At 44.9% G+C, this 22151-nt stretch overlaps 1 protein-coding gene across 2 annotated transcripts in view; it reads right to left on the bottom strand.

The window, feature by feature from the left end:
• Positions 1-2344: 2344 nt before the first annotated feature.
• The window catches only part of SFMBT2 (Scm like with four mbt domains 2), a 111707-nt gene continuing 91900 nt past the window's right edge, over positions 2345-22151 (bottom strand). For both annotated transcript variants that reach the window (XM_030960763.1, XM_030960762.1), the window contains exons 16-21: positions 19648-19757; positions 12539-12714; positions 10832-11004; positions 7672-7920; positions 5809-5937; positions 2345-3807 (exon numbers count right to left, since the gene is read on the bottom strand). In XM_030960763.1, coding sequence (XP_030816623.1) covers positions 3667-3807; positions 5809-5937; positions 7672-7920; positions 10832-11004; positions 12539-12714; positions 19648-19757 — 978 coding nt within the window. In that variant the 3' untranslated portion in view covers positions 2345-3666. The remainder of the gene's footprint in view (positions 3808-5808; positions 5938-7671; positions 7921-10831; positions 11005-12538; positions 12715-19647; positions 19758-22151) is intronic.

Below are 22151 nucleotides of genomic sequence, written 5' to 3'. Positions count from 1 at the left end.
CAGCAGCTCTGCCAAATTCCATTTTGTGCCCTGAAAAGACCAAGGCAGGCTTTAAGGTGACTAAATGTTGATGATGGCAGCCCAACAGTGCCTGGTTTGCCTTCAAAAGGCTGAGATGGGGACACCACACAACTGGGACTGCAACAGGCTGAAGGTTAAAGCCAAGGAATGGTGACTTTCCAGTTTAAGGCAAATCAGCTGTTTGCCCAGAGCAAAATAAAAGAGTTTAGGTGACCCACTGAGAAACTTTTTAAATCCCACCAGGCATCCAAATATATCTGTTAGGGTGGGTCAGGCCATCTCAGCATGGACATGCAGCTACTGAGTACTTCACTAAGGACAGGGTGTGCCTGGATTTTGGTGTTTTCTGAGAGCACACAGCATTTTTAGGAGGTTTCTGCACCCTGAAGGGCCAAACTATAAAGGGTTATTGAATATGGATAACACAAAAGAGCTGGAAACCCTGAAATCCTCCTTTGTGCCTCTCAGAGGTAGGAAAAGGCAGGGTTTGTGAGCTGAAAAAGGAAAAAAAAGCCCTGAAATCAAAGATCACTTTTCTTAAAAAGTATCCATGACAGCAAGAGGAAGGCAGGACAACCAAGCAGGAAATCATGGACATTCCTTAAGTTAATGATTTTATCCAATTTCAGAGATGGGTGCTTTGGGTCTGAAAAGTGGGAATTGGTTTATTCTGCCAAGGTAAGGGCTGTGAAGGGAGCAGGGACCTGCCCATGGATCTGTTCAGCCTGACTGAGAGCAAGCTCCAAAGAAGCCAGTGCAGATCAAGATGAGCAGGCACCATACACCCTTCAGTCTCCTATTTTTGTTCCAAAAATTCTCATCTTTGGTCCTGTGCCCAAAGAGAGTCCAGAACACCTGCACAGCCTTCCTGTAGGAGCAAAGTGTCTATGTCAGTGTGCTGAAAGTCAGCATCCAACAGCTGAGAAATAACAGAAGGGCTGCTCCCCAGCCCTTGGCATTGGCCTGGAATAACCATGAGTTCAGCACTTCTCAGCAGTGCCCTTTAGCAGCTGACAACACAACAAACTTCAGGCCTGGATGCCAAATTCACAACAGGGAGGGGAGATGTGGCTTCACCACTGTCATTAGTGCATCTGTGGAACTGCAGCAGCTCTGAATTTAACTTGGAATCAATCAGGTCTGGAACAAAAAATCCCACAAACTTACAGCGGTTTGCACTTGTAGACTGCAAAGTAAAGTGGCATTTTACTCCAGCAAGATTGGATTCCCATCATCTCCTCTGAAGTTCATTACTCCAAAGCTGATGTTCCAGAATTGCAATGAACTCCAGGCGAAGGTAATTAGTTCCTTCTGATCTCTGTTCAATCTGAGCATATTGTCCAGTTAATCTCCACACCACTCATTGTCCACTTGTGTAAGAAATGGCCCAAGAAGTTCGGCTCCAGCTTTTCTGGAAAGCAACCAATGCAACAGCCAACAGCACCCCAACCCTGTATTCTTCCCAACCTGCAGACTAAAAAGAAATTGTAAAGCATTTATCACCCAAGGTAATTTTAGCATAAAGATTTCAGGTTATCAACTTCTCTGAGAGGACAGAAAGTGATAAATGAGGCAACACTGAAGAACAATAAAGTGAAAGACAAATAGAGAGAAATCTGCAGAAATAAAAGAGCCGTCGCGAGATAAAATTAAAACTTTTTTGTTGTTGTTTAATAGTTCGAGTTTTGAATAGGATTTAACTTCCCTGAACAGCCAGTAAAGATTCCCAGGTTCTTGGCTCAATGCTTCACCCATTCCTTGACTGGCCAGCCCTAGAGCTGGTTGCTCTCAGTCTGTGTGTGTCTGCTCCCCAGTCATGCCTCCACGAGGAATTAGCTGCCATAGGAATATCTACACTCACAAGGCTGATGAAGACAAAAAATGACATTTCTGCAGTGTGTCCCAGAAGGCATGAAATGTCTCTGACAAATCCCAGAGGCCAGAAACTCCAAGAACATCAGAACAGCAGAAGAAGCTGGGTTTGATGAGTAAAGGATCAGTGCTGGGATGCTGTTTAGCACTTCTGCTTCACTTCCTTGGAACATCCTCATGCACCAGTTCTCCTGACAGAATCCTCCCAGGAGCTGTCTCCTGCTGACAGATGTAACACCAGGACTGGGCTGAAGTGAGGAGGGGCTGGGAGAAGCAGCCTCCCTGATTTTCTCAGCTGTTCTCTCATTTGGCTGGGTGCAATCCTTCAGTCTTCAGAGGTGAAACACTGAGCAACACTTTCAGGGGACCCTGAGAGGGATCCAAAGTAGTTATCAAATCAGTTGCACTGACACATTTCACTGTCAGCAGGAAATCCAGTCAAAACCCCAGTTTTTTAACATCTGCCCCACTACAGAACCCTGTTTCTGGATTTCTGAAGAACAAAACCCCAGCATTTGATGCAGAGGCAACTAATACTGCCTTGAAACAATTAAAACGTGAAGAAGACCATCAGAACAAAGCAACAGCTGAGAACAGATCCAGTCCTGTTCATCTCCCATGTAAGAACATTTCTGATGAAGTCTCAGCACCTGGTCCAGCCTGCAGCAGTTGCACCAATCCCATTCCTCAGGGACAAATCAGGAAACTTGCTGAAAGGTAAGCCAGGAATTCCCAAGTGATGCATGGCAGAGTCAATGCTTCTTGCCTAAAACACCCTCTGGGCAAGATCTGGATGTATTTCTATCTGAAGGTCCTCCCTCTTCTCCAAAGAATTTAAGAAGGAAACCAGTGAAGGAGAATGCAGCAGCTGCAGCCTGGTGTTGGTCAGTAGGCTCTTCTGAGCACAGGGGTCAGCAGGAGTCCCTGATCCCAGTCTGCTGTCACCTTATGGCTCAAAGACAGGCCTTTAAATTGACTTGGAGTTAAGATTTTGACTATGAAAGCCTTCATGTTCCTGTAAAGAATGGAGCACTGTACAGATCCCATCACAGACATATTCAGCTGATTGTGCAGAGCCAGCATGGCTCAGGGTGTGCTGCTGCCCCACCAGGTCTTGTGTCACCCCTGTCAGTCCACTGCAATTTTGTCTGGTATCACAGAGACCATGGGTTGAGTCCCCTTTCAAAATTCAGTCAGGAATAACCATTATATGCCTGGTGTAACACTTTTTCCTTTTGTAAAACCAGAGAGGTGGAAGGAAAAAAAAATCACTGCAAGATCACCAAGATCAAACTTGCAGTTAAACCCCAGGTAATCCTACAAATAATGACTTACATTTCAATATGAAAGAAGAGTGCCAGAGCTGTCTGAAAGAAATGTTCATGTCCAGAAATTGTCCTAGACAAACCATGACCACCTGGAAATGTCTGACCCTTCTCCTTGGGAATGTGTCTGCCACTGGTAGGTTTGGTTTGGTGACAAATCACCTGATCCATGCTGGCCTTGCACCACTGGGCAATGGGTTGGAGAGGCTCATGACGAGATGCCAGCAGTCTTGCCATGTGCTTTACAAGTACAGAAAAGTTAGTTCCATTTGTAGCTCGTTTCTTCTTGTGTTTGTTTTTTTTCCCCTACGGATTACTCCCAGTGCTTCCAATTCCACTTGTTCCCAGAAAAGAAAAGGATACGGGGGAAGAAAACCCCTTGAACAAGCTGAAATGGTAAAAAAGACGGGGAGCAAGGAGGAGGAGAGGAAGGAATGCAGAAGTGCAGTCAGTTGGCATATTGTGCATAGAAAGCAACTTTTACTCTCTCGATCTGGTGGCACAGTTTGATGGCTGGGCCCAGCTTCAGCTCCATGCACTCCTGCACCGTGGGCAGAGTCAGCAACAGGAGGGCCTGGCCATCGATGTCCTGGGGAAAGAAACAGGGAAAATGGGTTTGTTTGAGGACTCTGGAGGGCAGAACGCATAAGCAAGTTTGGAGCAACAAGAAGGGCAGTTTGCCCTAAAAATTAAGTTCTTTTATCCTCTGCTTTTTTCTCCCACTTCGACACTGCCCATCTCCTTTCCCTGAGATACAACACGATTTTTCAGAAGCTGTCTAGTGTCTCTTCATAGGTTCTCACCTTAACCCCCAGCTTGGGAAAAGCCTCCCAGCTGCTGAAATGAGGGATCACCTGAAGAACCTCTGCAGTGTCCACAGAGATCTGATCAGTCCATTTTATGCCTGAGGAACTGAAACAGGGGACAGGCTGCAGAGAGACACCAGGAGACACAGGAGGGAGCTGAATGGAGAAACTGATGTTGTTCCACTGCCAAGTCAGACCCTTTCCCTACCTCATCTGGCCAGGATATTGCTCAGCACAGGTTTATGTCTGCCTCGCTTCATGCCCTGTACCCAGGTACACCCAGGACCTGCCTTGTTCCACTGCTGCATGACCAAGAGAGGGGCCTGGACCACCCAAAGCCTTTGCAATCTCTAATGTTCCACAATCCCAGAATGGTGTAGGCTGGAAAGGACCTCTGCAGGTCATGTCTTTCCCCCAAGCATAACTATGCACCAAACTCCATGAACCGGTACCCTGGATGAGCAATTTCATTGGGAACCTCTGTTGGCTTCATGATCCTCTTCTTAATAAAAGAGCTCAAGTTCTCTTTATTCTTTAACAGACAGAGATGATCAGACCACAAAACTGTTTTTAACCCTTCAGGGAGGATCAGAGTCTATGCACAGCAACTCACAGCCAACATAAACTCCACAGGACAGCCCTGATGAGGCTGAAGGAGGATTCAGAAGGAGGATTTAGACACCTGAATTGCTGCTTTGATCAGACTGTCCACAGCTCAGTCCATCCTCCACTGAAGGTTGATGGCACAGACCATTGCACCAGGGCTTCACAAGGAAAAGCTCCAATCATCTGTGTTTGATTCAAGCCACTGTAAAACTCTCTGGCAAAGGAGAGACAGGGTTGGCTTCCAAGCCCTGGCATTGCTCCAGGCTGGTTAACAAATGGTTGGAGCTCGCTGTGACACAGCAACTGCACCATCCTGCTCTGCGGAGTTTCACTCGCTCCAGACTCACCCTCCATCTTCTCCCAGCCACAGTAGCTGGAGTCATCCATGGTGAAGAATCAGAGACAGTTCAATGAGCAGCTGGCCACACCACTGACTAATTCACTACGCTTGTTTCTTCCTAACTACGGCTCGTTAGTGCTGCCCTTTACCCTCGGCAGTGGCTGCGACTCATTTGCCAAGGAACGGCTCTTTCCACATAAATTGTACACACTCACACTGGCTTGAGATGAAGCGCACTGGCTTCTGCTCCTGCAAACCTATCTGCTTAATGGGGAGAAGACTGGCATCTCCTAAATTTAGGTCATCCAAGGCCTGACTGGCAGATCTTCAGAGGAACGTAGTGAGGAATTAGGTGTCTACACACTTTGGACATCTAGGTGTTAATGGCAAAATTCAGACGGCCAGTTTGGGCTTCAAGCAGCACTTTTCTGCTTCTCAGGCCAGTATTTTAGAACAGGGTGGAACCCATGTGGCCTGGAGAAAGCCTAGAGTGTACCAGGTAACCATGACCTGTATTTACACTGAGGTTCCTACCTATGGGACATCAGTATGGCACTGTGGACCTTGGCATGAAAGGACTAAAGCTCCTGCTTTCCACAAGGGTTTTTCACAAGGCTGTTGAGTTTCTGGACTCTCTGAGGATCTGGCAAGGCTCTGACTCAAGTTTCCAAGGGTTTTCATGCCTTGCCAAAATTGGTGTTATAACTTGGCCTGATGGACCTGAAGTCTGGTCATAGTCTCTGTACCAAAGCCCCAGGCCCAGCCAGCAAGGTGGGATGTCCTGTAACATGAACAGGCACCACAGACACAAAGGGACAAATGACAAAAGGATTTCTACCTGCTCCTGAAATATTTTGGCAAGGGGTGCACAGTCGGTGAGTTTAATAAACCTCACGACATCAGTCACAGTCCACTCCAGTGGGTTACTGTCCAGAACGAGCTTCTCTTCCTCTTCTTGCTTAACTTCCTGTAAGGGAAAAAATAACAAAGAAAGGTTTTCATCATGTGGATGCCAGCTGGTCAGGGAGAGAGAAATGGCAATCGTTTCTCCCAGTGGCTTGTGAGAATTTTTAGGGAGTTGTAAGAATGTGATAACTTGTTAGTACAAACAATCTGCAGGTGGTGTTTTTCACTTTGTTTCCCTGTTCTTCACAACGATGGTGTGTGAGAAAGGTGTTTTTTATTAACTAGCCAATCAAGTGGAATGTATTGTATCAGTGGAATGTATTCCTCAGAACTGAAGAATCCTTTGTAATAAGGCCTCCTTTTCTCCTCTTGCAATTGGGTCTCTTGCCTGTTCTTGTGTCATTCTTGGCTCAAGGGTGACATCATAAAGCAAACTACCTCCTGTGGAGTCTCGGAGTCTCTGTGGTCAGGATGACCCCAAGATGTCTTAAGAGAGTCTCCTTTCCCAGCCCAGCAACCAAAGAAGGAGTCAGGATTCTTCTGTTCTGGTTTTCAAGGTTGTTTATTCTTTGTAATCTATAACATTCTTTCCCTGACCTGCTGAGGTCTGTCCAGCAGGTCAGTCAGTGGCACACTGACCGCCTTCAGGGCGGTGTTGTCTTTTTACTCTAAAAACTACATGTACTTCATTTACAGTAATTTCCCAATACCTATCACCTATGTTAGACAGTGAGTTTCTACCTTAAATCAATCCAAAAGTGCCAGCATCACCCAGAAGATGGAGGCTAGGAAGAAGAACAAAGAAGGACAAGGCACGCCCAAATTCCTCCATATTGGGACACCATTCTAAAAACCCCAAAATTCTACTTTTCACCCTGTGACAAACTAAATATCATTCTACTTAAACTTTCGTGGTTTGCAGATCCTTATATAAGTTTAGTAATTTTTTCCATGGGTCAAAATCAAAGGCACAGGGGTCTTGGGCTCTGTGCCAAGGTCTCTGAGCCCCCTGGCAGGGGCTCGAGCCATCCAGGACAGCCAGAGGGATGTCCAACAGTGGAGAACCAGGGCAGGGCTGCCCTCCTCAGAGCAGCAAAGTTTGGCACTTGTTATGAGTAGAAAAAGCGCCCATTTTGTTTAAAAGGTTGCAGAGTTCATAGGTTGGGCCAGCTGCTGCCAGGGTGGAGTTCTAACTGTTTGTTATTGTAATCACCGGTCATTTTTGTTAACTACCTGTCATTGATGGTTAAGAATTCCTCCTTTTGTCAAGTGACATCCTGCTGCTTCCTGAAGGATGGCACCCAGACGGTGGAGGGGAAGGGACATTGAGTCAACATGCAAATGACATTGGATCCAGCATGCAACAGGAGAGACCCCTCACCAAACGCAGCCAAAAACCACTAAAACAACGAGCCAACCCAAAACTGACGAATCAAAGTGATGACTAGATGTGAGGAACAGAATCTAGTATCTGCCAAGGCCTTTTTACCCCTCACCCTAACCTAAAGGATGTCAGCTAGACAGAGGACCTCGAATATTGAACCAAAAAGCAAGGGAATTTCCCGATGGTCTGGTGAGGATGGAACCCCCAGCTCTGCCCAGAGACCGGTGGACAAAGTTGCACTCTTCCTCCTCCTCCGAGTCACTCCTGGGAGCAGCGGCACCCGTCGGTTCTCCCCATCCGAGCTGATCACTTTTAATAAAGGCATTAGAAAGGAGAAAGGTCTCCTGCTCGTGTTTATTTCAGCACTGAAGGTTCATTTAGGAGGAACTGTGCTATGAAACACACACTCACCTCCTTGGCTGGCGTGCCCTTGTCCGCCTCGCTGCAGGAGTGGGGCTGGGTCCTGCGGCTGCGGCGGGCTCTCTCGGGGGCAGGGGGCCTGTCCGGCTCGGTGCTGGCGCGCAGGGTGACGGCTCTGCGGGGCCGGGCAGAGGGCACCTCGGCCGAGGACGTGTCCGTCTGGTCATCGCGCAGCTCTGAGCTCGTCTCCTCGCTGCCCGTCTCGTCCTCCATCGCGTCCGCCTCGTCCTCCTCGCTCTCCTGCACGCACACAGTGTTATGAGTAAAAAAAAGGCTGCCCATTTTTTTAAAAGGTTGCGGAGTTACAAGTTGAGCTGGTTGCTAGCAGAGGAGAGATCTTTGTTCACTTCATGTTGCAATCACTGTTAAGAGTTGGTCATTAACTCCCTATTGTTAAGAATTCCCCTTTTTGTCAGTACCACCCTGCCTGCTGCCAGGCGGATGACCTTTCTTGAACAGTGAAAGGAGGGGACATCGGAGGGCATGCAAATGACCTCAGAGCCAACGTGCCATGGGAAAGCCACCCCACCAAACTTACCAAAAAGACTCCAAAAACAACAAGCCAACACAGAATTAAGAGATCAAAGTGATGTCTGGACATGAGGAACAAAGTCCAGAGCCTGCAGAGATGCTGAGACCATTTTTTGCCCCTCGTCCTAGCCAAGGAGGACCTCGGCTAGAGGTAGGACCCTGAAGGTCAAGCCAAAAAACACACAAGGGATTTCCCGATGTTCTGGTGAGGATGGAACGCCCAGCTCTGCCCACAGACCAGTGGACAAAGCTTCACTCTTCTCCTCTTCCGAATCACTACTCGGAGCAGCGGTGGCATGAGCGCGACCCGTTGGTTCTCCCCACCTGAGCTGATCACTTTTAATAAAGGCATTAAAAAGGAGAAAAGTCTCCTGCCCGTGTTTATTTCAAACAGCACCTGGGAGATGGACACAGCAGCAGATCCAAAGGCATGGATGGGGGCAGACTGCACGCCCATGGCCGTGCTGGTCCGGGCTAACATTTATTTTAGCTGAATTATCTAGTTTTCGTTACAGCGCTAAGGGCATTAGCCCTACATTTAGGTTTGTTACAAAATGCAGAAGAAAAAAAAGCAGGAAATTCTTTTTCTCTTCTCAACTAAAGTGCAGCAGGCCCTGGGTCCGCAAGGGCCCCGTGTCATGCAGAAGCCTAAAGAAGGAAATGCCAAGTTGTGGTGAATAGGCTAGAGGCCCCTCTTCTGCCTTTTGGAACCCCTCAGTAACCCTACAGATCACTCTCCTTTAACCCTTGCCATTGGACCATTTCTGATCCCCCTGTACCCTATATAAAGGGCTGTTTTAGCCTTGTTCTGGTAGAAGAGCTGTCACTGGAACCCTTCTCAGAAGACTCAATAAAGACATCGCTGTGGAACTCCAAACAGCCTTCTCCTCTCTCTCCCTGTGTCTGCCTGCCTAGGCGCCTAACAAGCTGAAGGGCTGAAAACATAATGAGCTGAAAATCACTGAATCACAAAATTATTAAAAGAGCTGATCTCACTTAAGCTTGCTAAGGTTGCCCGTGGCTGAGAACTGCTTGGGAACTCCGACAGTCTGTCCCAGAGAGGACTGAGCTATCTGGACCCTGCAGCCTGCTGGGGACATCCTGAACCCAGCAAAGGTTTTTACTAAAGGTCAACAGCAATGACTCATCTGGCATGAAATGTTCCTATCCCGGGCTGGTATCTCAAAACCTGTGACGCTGCAGATGTGCAGGAGGAGAAACGGAAAATACTAAGAGCATACAATTAAATTCAGGTTGACTGAGATAAAGTAAAATCAGAAACTTGACTTCAAACTTTCACATTGCTTCAAACTGGTTAGGGAGTTATTGTTCCTGAAAAAAGGGAAATGTTGGTGCCTTTTGAAAAGGTCTAGATGTTCAAGATAGCACTCTTTTAGTGATATTTCTGCCAAACTCGGGACAGAGGATTTCACCCAGATTTCCCTGCTTTCAGCCCAACACTGAACTGCTGGAGGTGAAGCCCTAAGTTCCATTTGAAGTATTATATCAAATTCTTGTTATTTCTGTCACACAGGGCTTTAAAAACACTCACCAACTGATGGAAACTGTGCATTTTGAACTTTATATATACATAACCTGCCCAAATGGCTTTGACAGCTTATCTCTGATCCAAGTGTGAGCAGGCACTCAAAGCCATATGCTCAGGTCTTGAGTGAAAGAGCAATTTAAAAAGCTAATTGTATTGGCTGAAAGGCTGAAAAACTTGGCTAATGGTTGATTTAGGCTTAACATAAGTTTAAGTTCCTTTGAAGCAGGTATAATCTAAGGAAATGAAGCAGAACTACACCTAAATGAGGACCAAGCCATGAAGATGCAGGCAATCAACTGAAAGCTGAATAAAATAACCTACTCTAGCTGAAGTGCAGTAAATTTAAGTAAACCAATTTTATTTCACATTGCACAAAGCAGCAATCACTGGCACTGAGCTGAGGAAGTGAAACCACACATGAGCTCTGTTATTGCTACCATGGGAAAAGCCCTCAGAAAACAGCCCATACAGAGCTAAGTCTATTCCAGGTTTAATTGGGACATGAATCTTTGCTGAGGCTCAGAACCTGTTGTATCACACAGCAGACTGGAAAGACTGAGCCCTCAAATTCCATGTATTTGGGACACAAACCATTTGCTTGTATGCTAAGGCTCGATGTTGTGAGCCAAAAATATTAGGAATAGTTAAAAAAATATATAAAATTCCTTGAAATCACAATGGCTATGAGCTATTATTATTTATTACAATATCTGGAGATCTTAGACATGGATCACAGAGCTCCTTCACTCTGCTAAATGCTGTGCAAAGCATCCAACAGACTCATCTGCCTGCTTTTAAGGAAGGAAATGAAATAGAAGAGATATTAGAGCACGTCAGCCAGTGAGCATTGGAAAGGTGGGAGCAAAAAAATCTGCTTGCTACCTCTGAAATGGCCAAGGTTAAAATCCCCAAAGTGCCCCAATAAAACCAGTCTGATCTTAGAAGAACAGAGCAGCAAGGAAGGATCCAAAATAGAAACTGGAAGTGTTCAGGTGTGCTGAGAAGCCCCACAAAAGGAAAATGCAGAAGGCACCAAGGGGTTTTTGCTGATTTATCCAGTGTGACACAAACCTCTGCAGAGCCTGCAGCATTGGAATCCACAGCTGATGATCTCCTTTTCTTCTGCACAAAGATGGATTTCCGCCTCTTTCTGCGTCTGGCTGGCTTGACATGGCCACTTTTCATGTTGTTATTTTCCCCAATTGGTGGCTTAATGATTTTTTTCCTCTTCCCATAATAATAAGCTGGAGAAAAGAAGCACAATGTCCATTAAAAACTTTAACCATCCAAAGAAGGGAACCTTGGCTTGCTCCTTGCTACAGTTTCAGGACTGTATTCTAAGTGCAATTTAAACTTTAAAATACATTGATTTGGAAAAAAAAAGTACAGCATAAATAGGTCACGTTGGACTAGCACAGAGTGTTACAGCTCTTATGTATCCAGATTTATTGACGATGAATGAAGACTTCAGAATTTAACAACGTGTTTAGGCAGAGCTGAGCAGTGATTTGGAGGGAAAGAGGCCAACAAGTTCCAGATTTGATCCAATGCAGTTCTGTGTGAGGTAAAGTTGCTAAAGTTTTCAGCAGAGAGGGGAGAGGGCCAGCTAGCCTCAGTCATGTACAAAGGAATGGGTTTTTATTACTTTTAACTATTTTGTGGTCCAGGTTGAAATTAAGGATGCGAGAATCCTCTGACCTTACATTAAATGTTTGTATTAAATGCCTTTTGACACACTAGGGATGAAAGACACTGTCCTTGACCAGCAAGGGTATCCCAGGACAACTAAAATGGCCCTTGGCATGCATGGCAAAGTTCGTAAATGAAATGAGCCTTTCAGCAAATCAATGGAGTTTTGAGGAAAAATTCAACCAGTCACATAAACCATCAACTTTGAGATGGGACAACCTCAGCTGGAGCTCCTCCAGCTCTCCATTTGCTACCAGTGGGAGCCAGGACTCCAGCTCAGGTGGAGATTTCTACAGAAACCCATCCCCAGGGATCTCAGTATCCCCCTGAACGTGTTCCTCCTTCTACTGGCACCAAACTGAAGAGAATTGCTTTAGATCAATTATACTGCTTTTTGCAACCTTTGTGGAAGAAGGACAACATTCACTTCCACTTTCCTGACCTGTTTAAAAGCTAGTAATACCAGTAATATTGACAACAAAAAGCTCTGAACACTTAACAGCCTTCCTGAACAGGCAGGATCACGTTTAAATATCAAACACACTGAGAGTCAGCGTTCAAACCTTCCACCTCAGCACTGTGGTTCTGGCCTGTGCTGGTGTGTATGTCAGAAACTCTTTACAAGGAGAATTCATCTCACCTAACAAAGCTGTCTCAGATGTAGCAAGTTAAAATCTCAGCTTCCCACTGCAGGTTTCTTTTACGCGCTCCTTGTGCTAACTTTAGATATGAAGAAAATTCAAGACTTCCAAAAACTGATGACGTTCAAACAGATGTATTAGGATGCAGTGAGAGGGACAGTTTTCTACTAGAGGATTCTAAGGGAACCTGTGGTGGCTTCAGGATTAAATAAGTGCTCTTAGATGAGATGAATCCTCATTGTATTAACATATCACACAACTCCTGTTCTTCACTACACACCACCAAACAGATGTATCAGGATGGAGTGAGAGGGACAGTTTTCTGGCACATTATTTTAAGGGAACCTGTGGTGGCCTCAGGATTAAATAACTCCTGCTCTTCACCACACACCATCTCCTACTTCTCTGGTTCCCAGCCAGCACCAAGAGGCATTTTCCCAATACTCACTGTACTTGGTTTTGGTGTGGATGGAGCAGTTCTCGGGGCAGACTTCAGCCACCAGCACAGGGCTGAAGAGGTTGGGGCAGCACTCGAGCTTGGCACAGACCCTCCTGCAGAAATCTGCCACCTGGTCCGACGTGCGCACGATCTTCACGGTCGCCCTGTACGTCTTCCCCCTGTACCTAGGGAGGAGTACAGGATCCCACATCACCCATCCAGCAAAATCCTGTGGTGCTGCAGACCAGACCTTCCTCTGCCAGGGAGAGATCCTCCCCAGGGACTTTTGGGAGTGACTCTCTTGAGAATGCAGACAGAACAGGTCTGCTTTTTTTAGTGGCTCCATTTCAGATGGACTCAAAGAAGGAAAGGGTGGAATAAATTGAAGGTGTGGACATGATTTGGGAAGGAATCTATGTGCACACTGGATATATCTGTAGATATGGCAAGAGAAGGAAAAAAATCTCAGTAGGCTTGGTGAGGATGATACTACACAGGACAGCAAGCCCTTACTGTGAACTGATGCAAAGGTTTGGGGAGAGGGATGCAGTGTCTCTTCATGTATTGACCCATGATCAGATGCTTATATACCTTGCAGAGCTTTCTGGTCACCGCCCTCTCAAAGCCCCAGCGCACTTTTGGTTTTCTCCACTGCCATCTTTCCTGCTCCCAATATCATGTTCCAGCTCCCAGCAATCCCCAAGACTCATGGTGCCAGCTGTGGCTATCAGGACACACTCATTGTGAAGAATTATCTGTGTGCAACAACAATCTCTGCCACCCCGGGACCAGATGACTTCACCACTCTGAGACATGGGCACCACAAAACCTGAGGAAATCATCAGGAGTCTCTGGAGTTATTTAACAGGGCTGCAGCAACAGGCCCTAAAAGCTGATTCCTGCAGGGAATGCTTGGAGCAGAAACCTGCAATGAAAGGTTTGTCTTAAATTTGCTATGCCACTAAAAAATTTATTTCAGTGTTTCATATGAAGTGTTTCTGAGTGATAAATGGCTGAGAAAGATACAGTTACATCCCTGCTGTACTACATTGTAGATGTGAACCCTGGAAAACCAATTATCCCTGTAATTTATTAAACAGCAGCAGCAAGCTGTTGTAAACAGTAAGATAAGGTTTTTAAAACATCTCTTACGTATCCTGAGGAATGCAACACGAAAAACAACCGTGCCAGAGCCCAGTGCTGGCATTACAAATGTGCTCAGAGGAGGGAAAAGCAACACATAACAAAAGAAAAAGAGGGAACAACAGTGGAAGAAAGATTACTGGATGGAAGGCAAGGAAAGAGAAAGATACAGTCACCAGGAAAAATGAAACAAAGCATTTGTCAGTGTATTAAGATCCGCAGTTTCCTAGCAGCTGCTGATAGATATGGGAGAGGAAGAGGAGGTGGTAAAAAAAAGATATGACCAGAGAGTTAAAACATTCAGACAGCTCTTTCTGAAACAAAGGGGTGTAGGAAAAGGATTTGAAACTGTGGCACATGAAGTGTTATAAAGGGGAAACCCAAATGAAACTGGGGTCTGAGAACAGCCCAGTCCAACAATGCTCAGGTCGCAATCCAAATTATCACCTCAGCATAAAACCTGAATGAGCATTGCTGCAAGGTGGCAGGCTCTGATACCCCTTCTGGTGCCAGGACAATCCTGGATTCATTCACCTGAATGCATGACTGACTTCATGAGCCACCTTTTCACACACCCTTAAAGACCTGGACAGATGATGTAAGAGGGAAAACGTTCCTTTCAGGTGCAGAGCACTGTTATGATCCCAGCTTCCCTATGAAACTGCTGCAAAGGCAGGCTGGCTGAGCAGGGTTTGGCAATACCTGATACACCAAAACCACTAAATGCCACAGGCATTTAAATGCATCTGCTTATACAAGTTTTATATTTCTTTTCAATGTGTTTGAAAAGACTCCTGCTCTTATTACTTCTCCAGGAACCATGAAGTTTAACAACAGCCTCGATTGTTTGGTCAGTGAGTCTGCTCTCAGAGATTTCACTGCGCTGCTTTCACCTGGACCCAAATAACTCTGCTTGGACTAAAACATCACTTCCAGACAAGCACCAGCCTCGAGGGTCTCCCCACTGGAAGAATCATGGCACAGGGAGCACCTGTACCTACACCTCATTTTATGTCTGGATGCATCTGAATTTAACTCACATTTATTTGTCCTTGTTCTGACTTTCAGCACTAGGATGAAAAGACTGCATCTGGTTTTGTTTCCCTGCGAAAGCACTCTAATCAAATTGCTTCTTGATCTTCTTTCTTATAAGCTAAGAAAGCTGCCTGATGGGTATTGTTCAAGGATGGCTGACTTTTTCTAACTGTGTGCTTCCTATTGTGTTTGGCTGCCCAGGAAGGACCCATTGTACTACAGCGCCTGCTGAAAGGAAAAGATGAAACCAGGAAAATGAACAACTGACTGATTTCATGGTCTGCTTTGAATGCAACACACATTTTAATTAACAGAGAGGATGGCAAAATGGAGACCTCCATGACTGCAGCAATCAGTCTCAATAACCCAAGGTGTTAGCACTGGCCACAGCAATATTTTTTACATCATTTTGGTCTTGGCAGCACCTCTTTCAACTATAAACCAGGTTCTCCTAATATTTTCCATATTCCTCACATACTAAAGATTTTTAACACAAGCACCAGCAAATGTAATCTGAGCCGTTTCTAGGACAGCCATGTAGTAGGAGCTCCTTTGTCAGAAAACCTTTTCCATTAGCATCTCTCAAAAAGTTACCAACTACTGATGCTCCTATTTATGTTTTTATAGCAGGGCTCCTACCTCCTCAACCACTTGCAAGCAGCAAGTATCTACATGCACAGCATGGCAGCACTGGAGACTTGGAAAATTGCTGTGTCAAGGATAATATTTTTGTTTTTCTTAGAAATCACTGTTCTTTTTAAAAAAAAAATTCCAGCTAAAACCAAAAGAGTCTTTCTTTCCCCTTCCCCCTTTTCTGCCCTCAGATCCCAAACTCAGAGAAAACCTTAAGGCTGGAACTATTTCCATGAAAAATACACTTGCTGATCCATGAGCAAAAATATTAAATGAACAGCACTTTGCAATAGAATTCTTCTGTTGAAGCTCCCTAAAATAGATTAGAGGCTCATGAGAACATAGTGCCTTCCAGAACTCCAGTTAGGGACTGCTGTGTGATGACACAGAAAGTATTTTGCTGAAAAACTTCAAAAAGCAAGAACATTGAGAACCTCATTTTCAAAAGTCTCATTCTAAGGTGTTCTGACAATTCTTGAGACTAATTTGAGCAACTAAAAAGTCTCAATTTCCTTTTGGGGGACTGAAAACTCCTTTCTATTCTTTGTAAGAAATTTCTATTTTGTCTGTCTACCTTAAAGTATGCCAAACATAAGGAGTTAACTTCCTTCAAAGCTATTTAATCTTCCTGTGGCATTTTGTACTCCTGAACACAGGATTCAGAAAGGGCACTTGAATGCTCTGGTTGTAAGGCCTTGTCTCATTAAGTCTCCTGATTACAGAAATAAAAGGTTTAAATCATTCCACTGATCCTGGCTTGTAAAGCCTTGCTCAAAATGAACATAAATTAATTTCCACTGTTTCTTCCTCAACCCCAAACCAGTTACCTCATCACATCAGGCACAACTCGCCCTCTGCTTCTTGCCAGTCCCCTACTGGTCCTGCATGTTCTCAGAAAAGGCTTCCAAGAGGATCTGGCTAATAACCTTTCCAGGAAAACTGAACTGACAGCGTATAGTTACTTGGATCCTCCTTCTTGTCCTTCCTAAGGAGGGGTGTGATAATTGCCTTTTTCCAAAATTAGGATTCTTCCCTCATCCTCATCAACTTCCAAACACGCCAGCGAGTGGCCTTGCAATGACATTGGCCAGTTCTCCCAGGCAGAGCTGGCTGCATCCCAACTGCTTCCATGCACTTGTGCACATCCAGTTTGCTCACGGGGTTTTTAGATTCTTTTCCACCTACTCTGGGTAGCACTTCACTCCCTCAAACAGGATCAGGGCTCTGGGAAGCCTGAGAGCAAACCCTCACTAGCAAAGGCTGAGGCAAAGAAGATTTCAAACACCTCACCTATCACAAGTTAAAGGCAGTCCTCTAAAGCAGCTGCAGTGAAAAGGCTTTCTTTGAAATGCTGCCTCATAAATAAGCAATGATGTCTGGCATAGGGGTAAATATTCCTAGAGTTCAGCTACTGGATTTGAGCAGCTCTCAGGATTTCATTTAATGAAGGAGTCTAGGAATACTCATCTTTATTACTTTGATCAACTGGGCTTCAGACAAGACCCAGGAGACAACTTTGTGCACACACTGCTTTTGTTTATGTCCAAAGCCCTGCAAAAATGGGTAAATCCAAACAGCCCCATTATCAGCCCTTGGAAATGAAAACCCTCGAAAAGCATAAAGTCCCTTAAGCATTTTATGTAAAATTGGGAAGGCAAATCAAGATGTAGGCACTGCACTTAAGAGCATCAAAACTATAAGGGTTAATGCCAACAGCTTCAACTGGCCCTCATGGGAACCCAGGAGGATCAAACCTGACATTTCTAACTCATCATCACCAATAAATCAGGTTTGACTCTTCTCAGATGGAGCCAGCAGTGCTGATGGGAAGCAGCTGCCATCACACCCTGCAAACACATCTCTCTGGACAATCTAAATTGTTTTATCTTCTTTGCAAGGTGAGCCTAACTGATTCCACAGTGGTCACTCACGGCAGCAGAGTGAACTAAACACAGGCTGCCCCAGGACTGAGATAATGCATTCCTGGCAGTGCAAAACCTGGCATTTGGAACAGTGGGAAAAGCAGCTTTCTCTTCACCAATCCCTTTGCTCTACCCTACTGCAGGCACTGCAGACAAACAGCAGTGCCAAGATCCAAGGAGGTGCCAGTCCACATCAGAAAGGAGGTGACACAATGTGTCCCACCACAGCTGCCTCTGGAGCTGTCAGCCTTAGCAACAGGCACCATCCAGAGCCCATGGAGCTGCAAGTTGCTCATTGCAGACCTGTGTTTCTCATTAGAGGTCTCTGTTTAACATTCTGGAGCACTGTCACTCCTGGTGGAAGGTGTCACGTGCTGTCTGAATGTTCCACAGCATCTGGTTTCATGACTGTATTTTCTTTTTTGCTCCTGAACAACCTAATGCAATTAAAACTTTGGGATGGAGCAACTCAAGCAAACTAAAAAGGAAAAAAAGTGGAAGTCCTAGGGTAGCCAGACAGTGTTGGGGCATGTCAATCCTCCACCATCCACTCTTAAAAGTACTCAAACTACCCACAGGCAAGCTGGCACCACCACCAAGCACTGCTCTGTGAATAGATCAGTCCCAGAAGCCAGAGAGCTGCAGGAACCAGGTGCTGTCCAGCCCCATGAGCTTTGTCTCCTCAGGAGCCAGAGGGCAATGCCACACTGGAGGAGAATCCATGGCTGCTCTCAGAAAGCACTTCAAAATTTGCTGTTGGGGCTCTGAGCCTGTGATCATCCACTCTGTGGCTTAATAAAGTTGAAAGATGCTGCCTGACTCCCTGGAGAGTGAGGTGGATGCCTGCTGGGGCAGCCAGCACACAGGAACACAAACATGGACTGTGACTGGTGGGCCAACGTAAAATACTACCATGGATGGTCAGTTAAACATTTCCCAGGCTGTCTCCCATTAGAAATATGGATTGCAGCAGCCTTAAGAAATAGGTATTTCTGCTTTTGCACAAGGCAGATCCCCACACCCAAAGGGGAAACCCCAACAAAATCCTACTCAGGATACTGCTAACAGGAAAACTGCCTGTAAGCTCAGTTCTTTGCAGGAGAGGGTGTCAAGTAATATTAGAGCATTACAACTTGATTTCACAACTGCTAAGTACCTGCAGGAGTGAATTATCTGATATTTGCAGCACAAGATGTGAGATCCTGGAATCAATGAAAACCAGGTCATGGACAAAGACCTGTTTTAAATGAAAATCTGCATGCACAAAGTTGACTTTTAGACTTCCATCCACAGCAAACACAAAAGCCCGACACTCCACATGGGTGAAAGCAGCAAATTAAAAATAGGATGTTTTTAGTAGATTTTCATTTCAGTTTGCAATCCTCCTTACAGGAAAGCAGTTTAAGTGTAAACATAGTAGAAGTTCCTCAACTCCCTCCCTCAACCAGAGGAAACATGAACTCTGCAATATCTGCATGAGCAAAGAGCAAATACAGCAGCCATCAATAGCACTGTGTTTGGCAGCTCTTCATATCAAATAACCAAGAGAAAATTGCTTTTCTTTGAAAAGGAGTTACAGAGTTCAGTACAAAGGGTGAGACTCACTGCATTTAACTACAGTACTTAAAAAGTCAAGGTGACCATTAGTTAATAAAGAAAGCTTTCTTCAAAGAAATATTTATTGAGATCCATCTTCAAGTGGGAAGAATTATTCTTCAGAAGGACTCTGGAGGCAACACTCTTCTCTTTCAGAGAGGCAACAATTGTTGAAATACAACCTAAGTATAGTGCCCATTACATAAAGAAGACATAAACAGGTAGATTTTAATGCTGGAAGGATGAATTCAGTATTCTTTGGTGCTGTTTAAAAGAGAATTGAAGAATATATTCTAGAAAGGCATCAAATCTTGACCTGAATCTCTGATCTGTTACTACTTTGCCCTAATCACACTCCTGTTAAAAAATGTGTCCCTGCTAATTTGTTTGAACTTTTTCTGGTGCCATTCATTCTCACCAGTTTTTTCTGCATTACCCTGACAGGCTCTAATTTAAAAGCAGCCATACTCCTCCATCTAGAAAGCCAGGAATTTAGTTCATTCAGTAATAGCCAAGCTTATAAGAACAGCTTATCATAAAACTCAGGACTTGACTTCATCAAAAACTGGATGGCTGCTTGGAGAAAGACAATAGAAATGAACTGTTCAGGTGAATATTTCATTTCTGAAGTTGCTATGGAATGAGTCAAATAATTCAATGAAGCAAAACGATAATTAAAAAAGTAAAACTCTCACAATAGATAAAAACCTTTTTCTTATCTTTTTTTTTCCCCCAGTCAGTTTCTTTTCTGAAACCTCCCAAATAAAAGAACACACATTGAAAGCTTACTTGGCTTTAAGTGTTTCCTCCTGGAAATTCCACTGAGGGTCTTCCACAAGCTGCAGTTCTCGTAAAACACTCCCTGGCTTGTAAGCTGCATTGATCACCATGCTGAGAACCTATGGGGAGATAAAACCAACAACAATGATGGCTTTAAAAGCAGTCCTTGACCACACAGGTGCTGCACAGGCGGGAGCAGCTTGCAGGTGCTTGTTTCTGTCCTGGTTGCACAGGTTAAGTGCTGGATACAAGGATGAGGGGTCTCAGAATGGATCATTGTTGCCATATTATAGGTAACACCTGAGTATGAAAAGGTAACTGCATTAAATGCTGCTGTTTAATCCCAAAAATCTGCTAACCAGTGATTTTGTCTTAATGACAGACCCTCTTACCCAACGCAGATTCCACAGACTGCACCCATTATGCACCAGTTTAATAAAAAAATGAAAACACAAATAGTTCTGAAGGCACAACCAGGTACAGGTCACGTGCACCACCACACAGTGAACACTGAAGGGGAAATTCACACATTTGAGGTCAGCAATGTGCTTAAGAGCCTGAGAGTTGTGTGCCTTGACTGTATTAACAGAATAGCAATGAAGTCTCCACAAAAAGAGTTTGCAGGAGGTGTGCCTGGAGCCCAGTGTGTGTCCACTCTGTACAAGAGAACACATGTGCCAATCCTTTTAATCCAAAGTCACTGAGAATAAAAATGATTCTTGCTATTGGCTCAGCAAATCCAACCTTTAATAGCCTACACTTGGCATAGGGAGATAAACACAAGGAAAACAAATCTCTTAACAGCACCAGACCGTGTGTTTGAACACTCTGCATTGTATGCACATGAGTGATCCCACAGTGAATCTGGATTGGTTTTCATCTAATTTAGCTCGTTACCTAACGCCTGTTCTTAATTCCTTGGGGGCCTGCAAAATTATTTCAGTATGATGAACATGAAGTTTATCCAGCAACCTTGAACAGAGTTCATCAGAAACGAAAAAATAACTAGGTCATACTGCAGTGACCAGTGTGTTTCTGTTTGTTTGGTTGGTTTTTTTCTGGGTTGGTTTTTTCCCCCTCTAAATCCAGCAACCTGAGGATTTGCTAGCATTTTGAAAACCCTACAGGATTAATCATTTTCAGGCAAGGACTTCACTTAATGCTACAGAGCACTCTGTAAAATGGCACTGGCTGGAGTTGCTTGCATAGGTTATTTACTGGAAGCAAAATTTAATTTATCATTGGGCCCTTGGAATCATAACTCAAACCACTCTTCAAAAAAGTCCAATTAGAGACACCAAACACTGACAGAGGGTAGATTTAGACTGGATATGAGGAAGAAATTCTTTCCTGTGAGGGTGGAGAGGCCCCAGCACAGGGTGCCCAGAGAAGCTGTGGCTGCCTCTGGATCCCTGGAAGTGTCCAAGGCCAGGTTGGACAGGGGTTGGAGCAACCTGGGATAGTGGAAGGTGTCCCTGCCCATGGCAGGGGGTGGCACTGGATGATCTTTATGGTCCTACACAACACAATCCATTTTAAATTACTATAAAATGACAGTTTCTGAATGAGCCCTTCCAGCTGCTCACCCACATCTCTTGCACACAAAAACTGAGGGGCACTGGCCTCTGACACCTGGTGTCAGGAAGCCAGAAGTGGGTCTTCAAAAACATCAAGTGCCTGCGGAGCTGCCACACTCATTCACAGCTCATCAGGTGCCTTGATCAGCAAATCTAGGGAGTTATTATCCCCTGTACAGGAGTTTGTTGGGAAAGCTCTCCTTGCACACCTCTACACCCACCTGGCTGGCTGGTGGGACATCTGGGGCAAAAAGCATCTTGCTGACCAGTTTCCACCAGCAGTGCTGTCCTGCCCCCCTCACCAGTGAAATGGTGCTTTTTACGAGTTGTCAGAATAGCTGGGAAATGAGCAAGAAAAGAAAAAAAAAACCAACCTTGCAATACCAGTGTGGCCCTGTCTGGGCGTTCTCCCAGACACCTAATCAACTCCAGCCCTGCACAGGCACCCACAGTGCCAGGACTTTTCTCAAAGCTGGCTTGTCACCAGCAGGACTATGTACACTTCTACACTCAGCTCAAAAAAATGAGTGTTTTGTAAGAACAATTATTTCCTTTTCAGGGAAGGGGAAAAAAAAAGAAATTAAAACCTCTGGTCTTAAAATTTAAAACCTCTTGGTTTTATTCTTCTTGTATCTCAAGTGAGTCACTGGGTTTGGCATTTTACCCTACAGCAAAGGTCCATCATCACAGAAACAGCGGTACCTTCTAGCAACAGTATCACTTCATATTACACTCTATTAAATGCAAACAAACAGAATTTTGGAAAAAAAATTAACTGTGATTTAAAACAAAACCAGTGAAGAAACCTAGACCAGTTTCCAACTTTCTCTGGAGATGGAAAATTACATCAACCATCTCAGACAGGTCAAATTTCCTTTGGCTGGAGCGTGACCAGTCAGAGATTTTGGTGGTTTAATTTCAGCCCTCTGCATCAGG

The sequence above is a fragment of the Camarhynchus parvulus genome, chromosome 1A (genome assembly GCF_901933205.1).
Source record: "Camarhynchus parvulus chromosome 1A, STF_HiC, whole genome shotgun sequence".
In the NCBI taxonomy this organism is placed as follows: Eukaryota; Metazoa; Chordata; class Aves; order Passeriformes; family Thraupidae; genus Camarhynchus; species Camarhynchus parvulus.
This window is presented reverse-complemented; position numbering and strand designations above follow the sequence as displayed.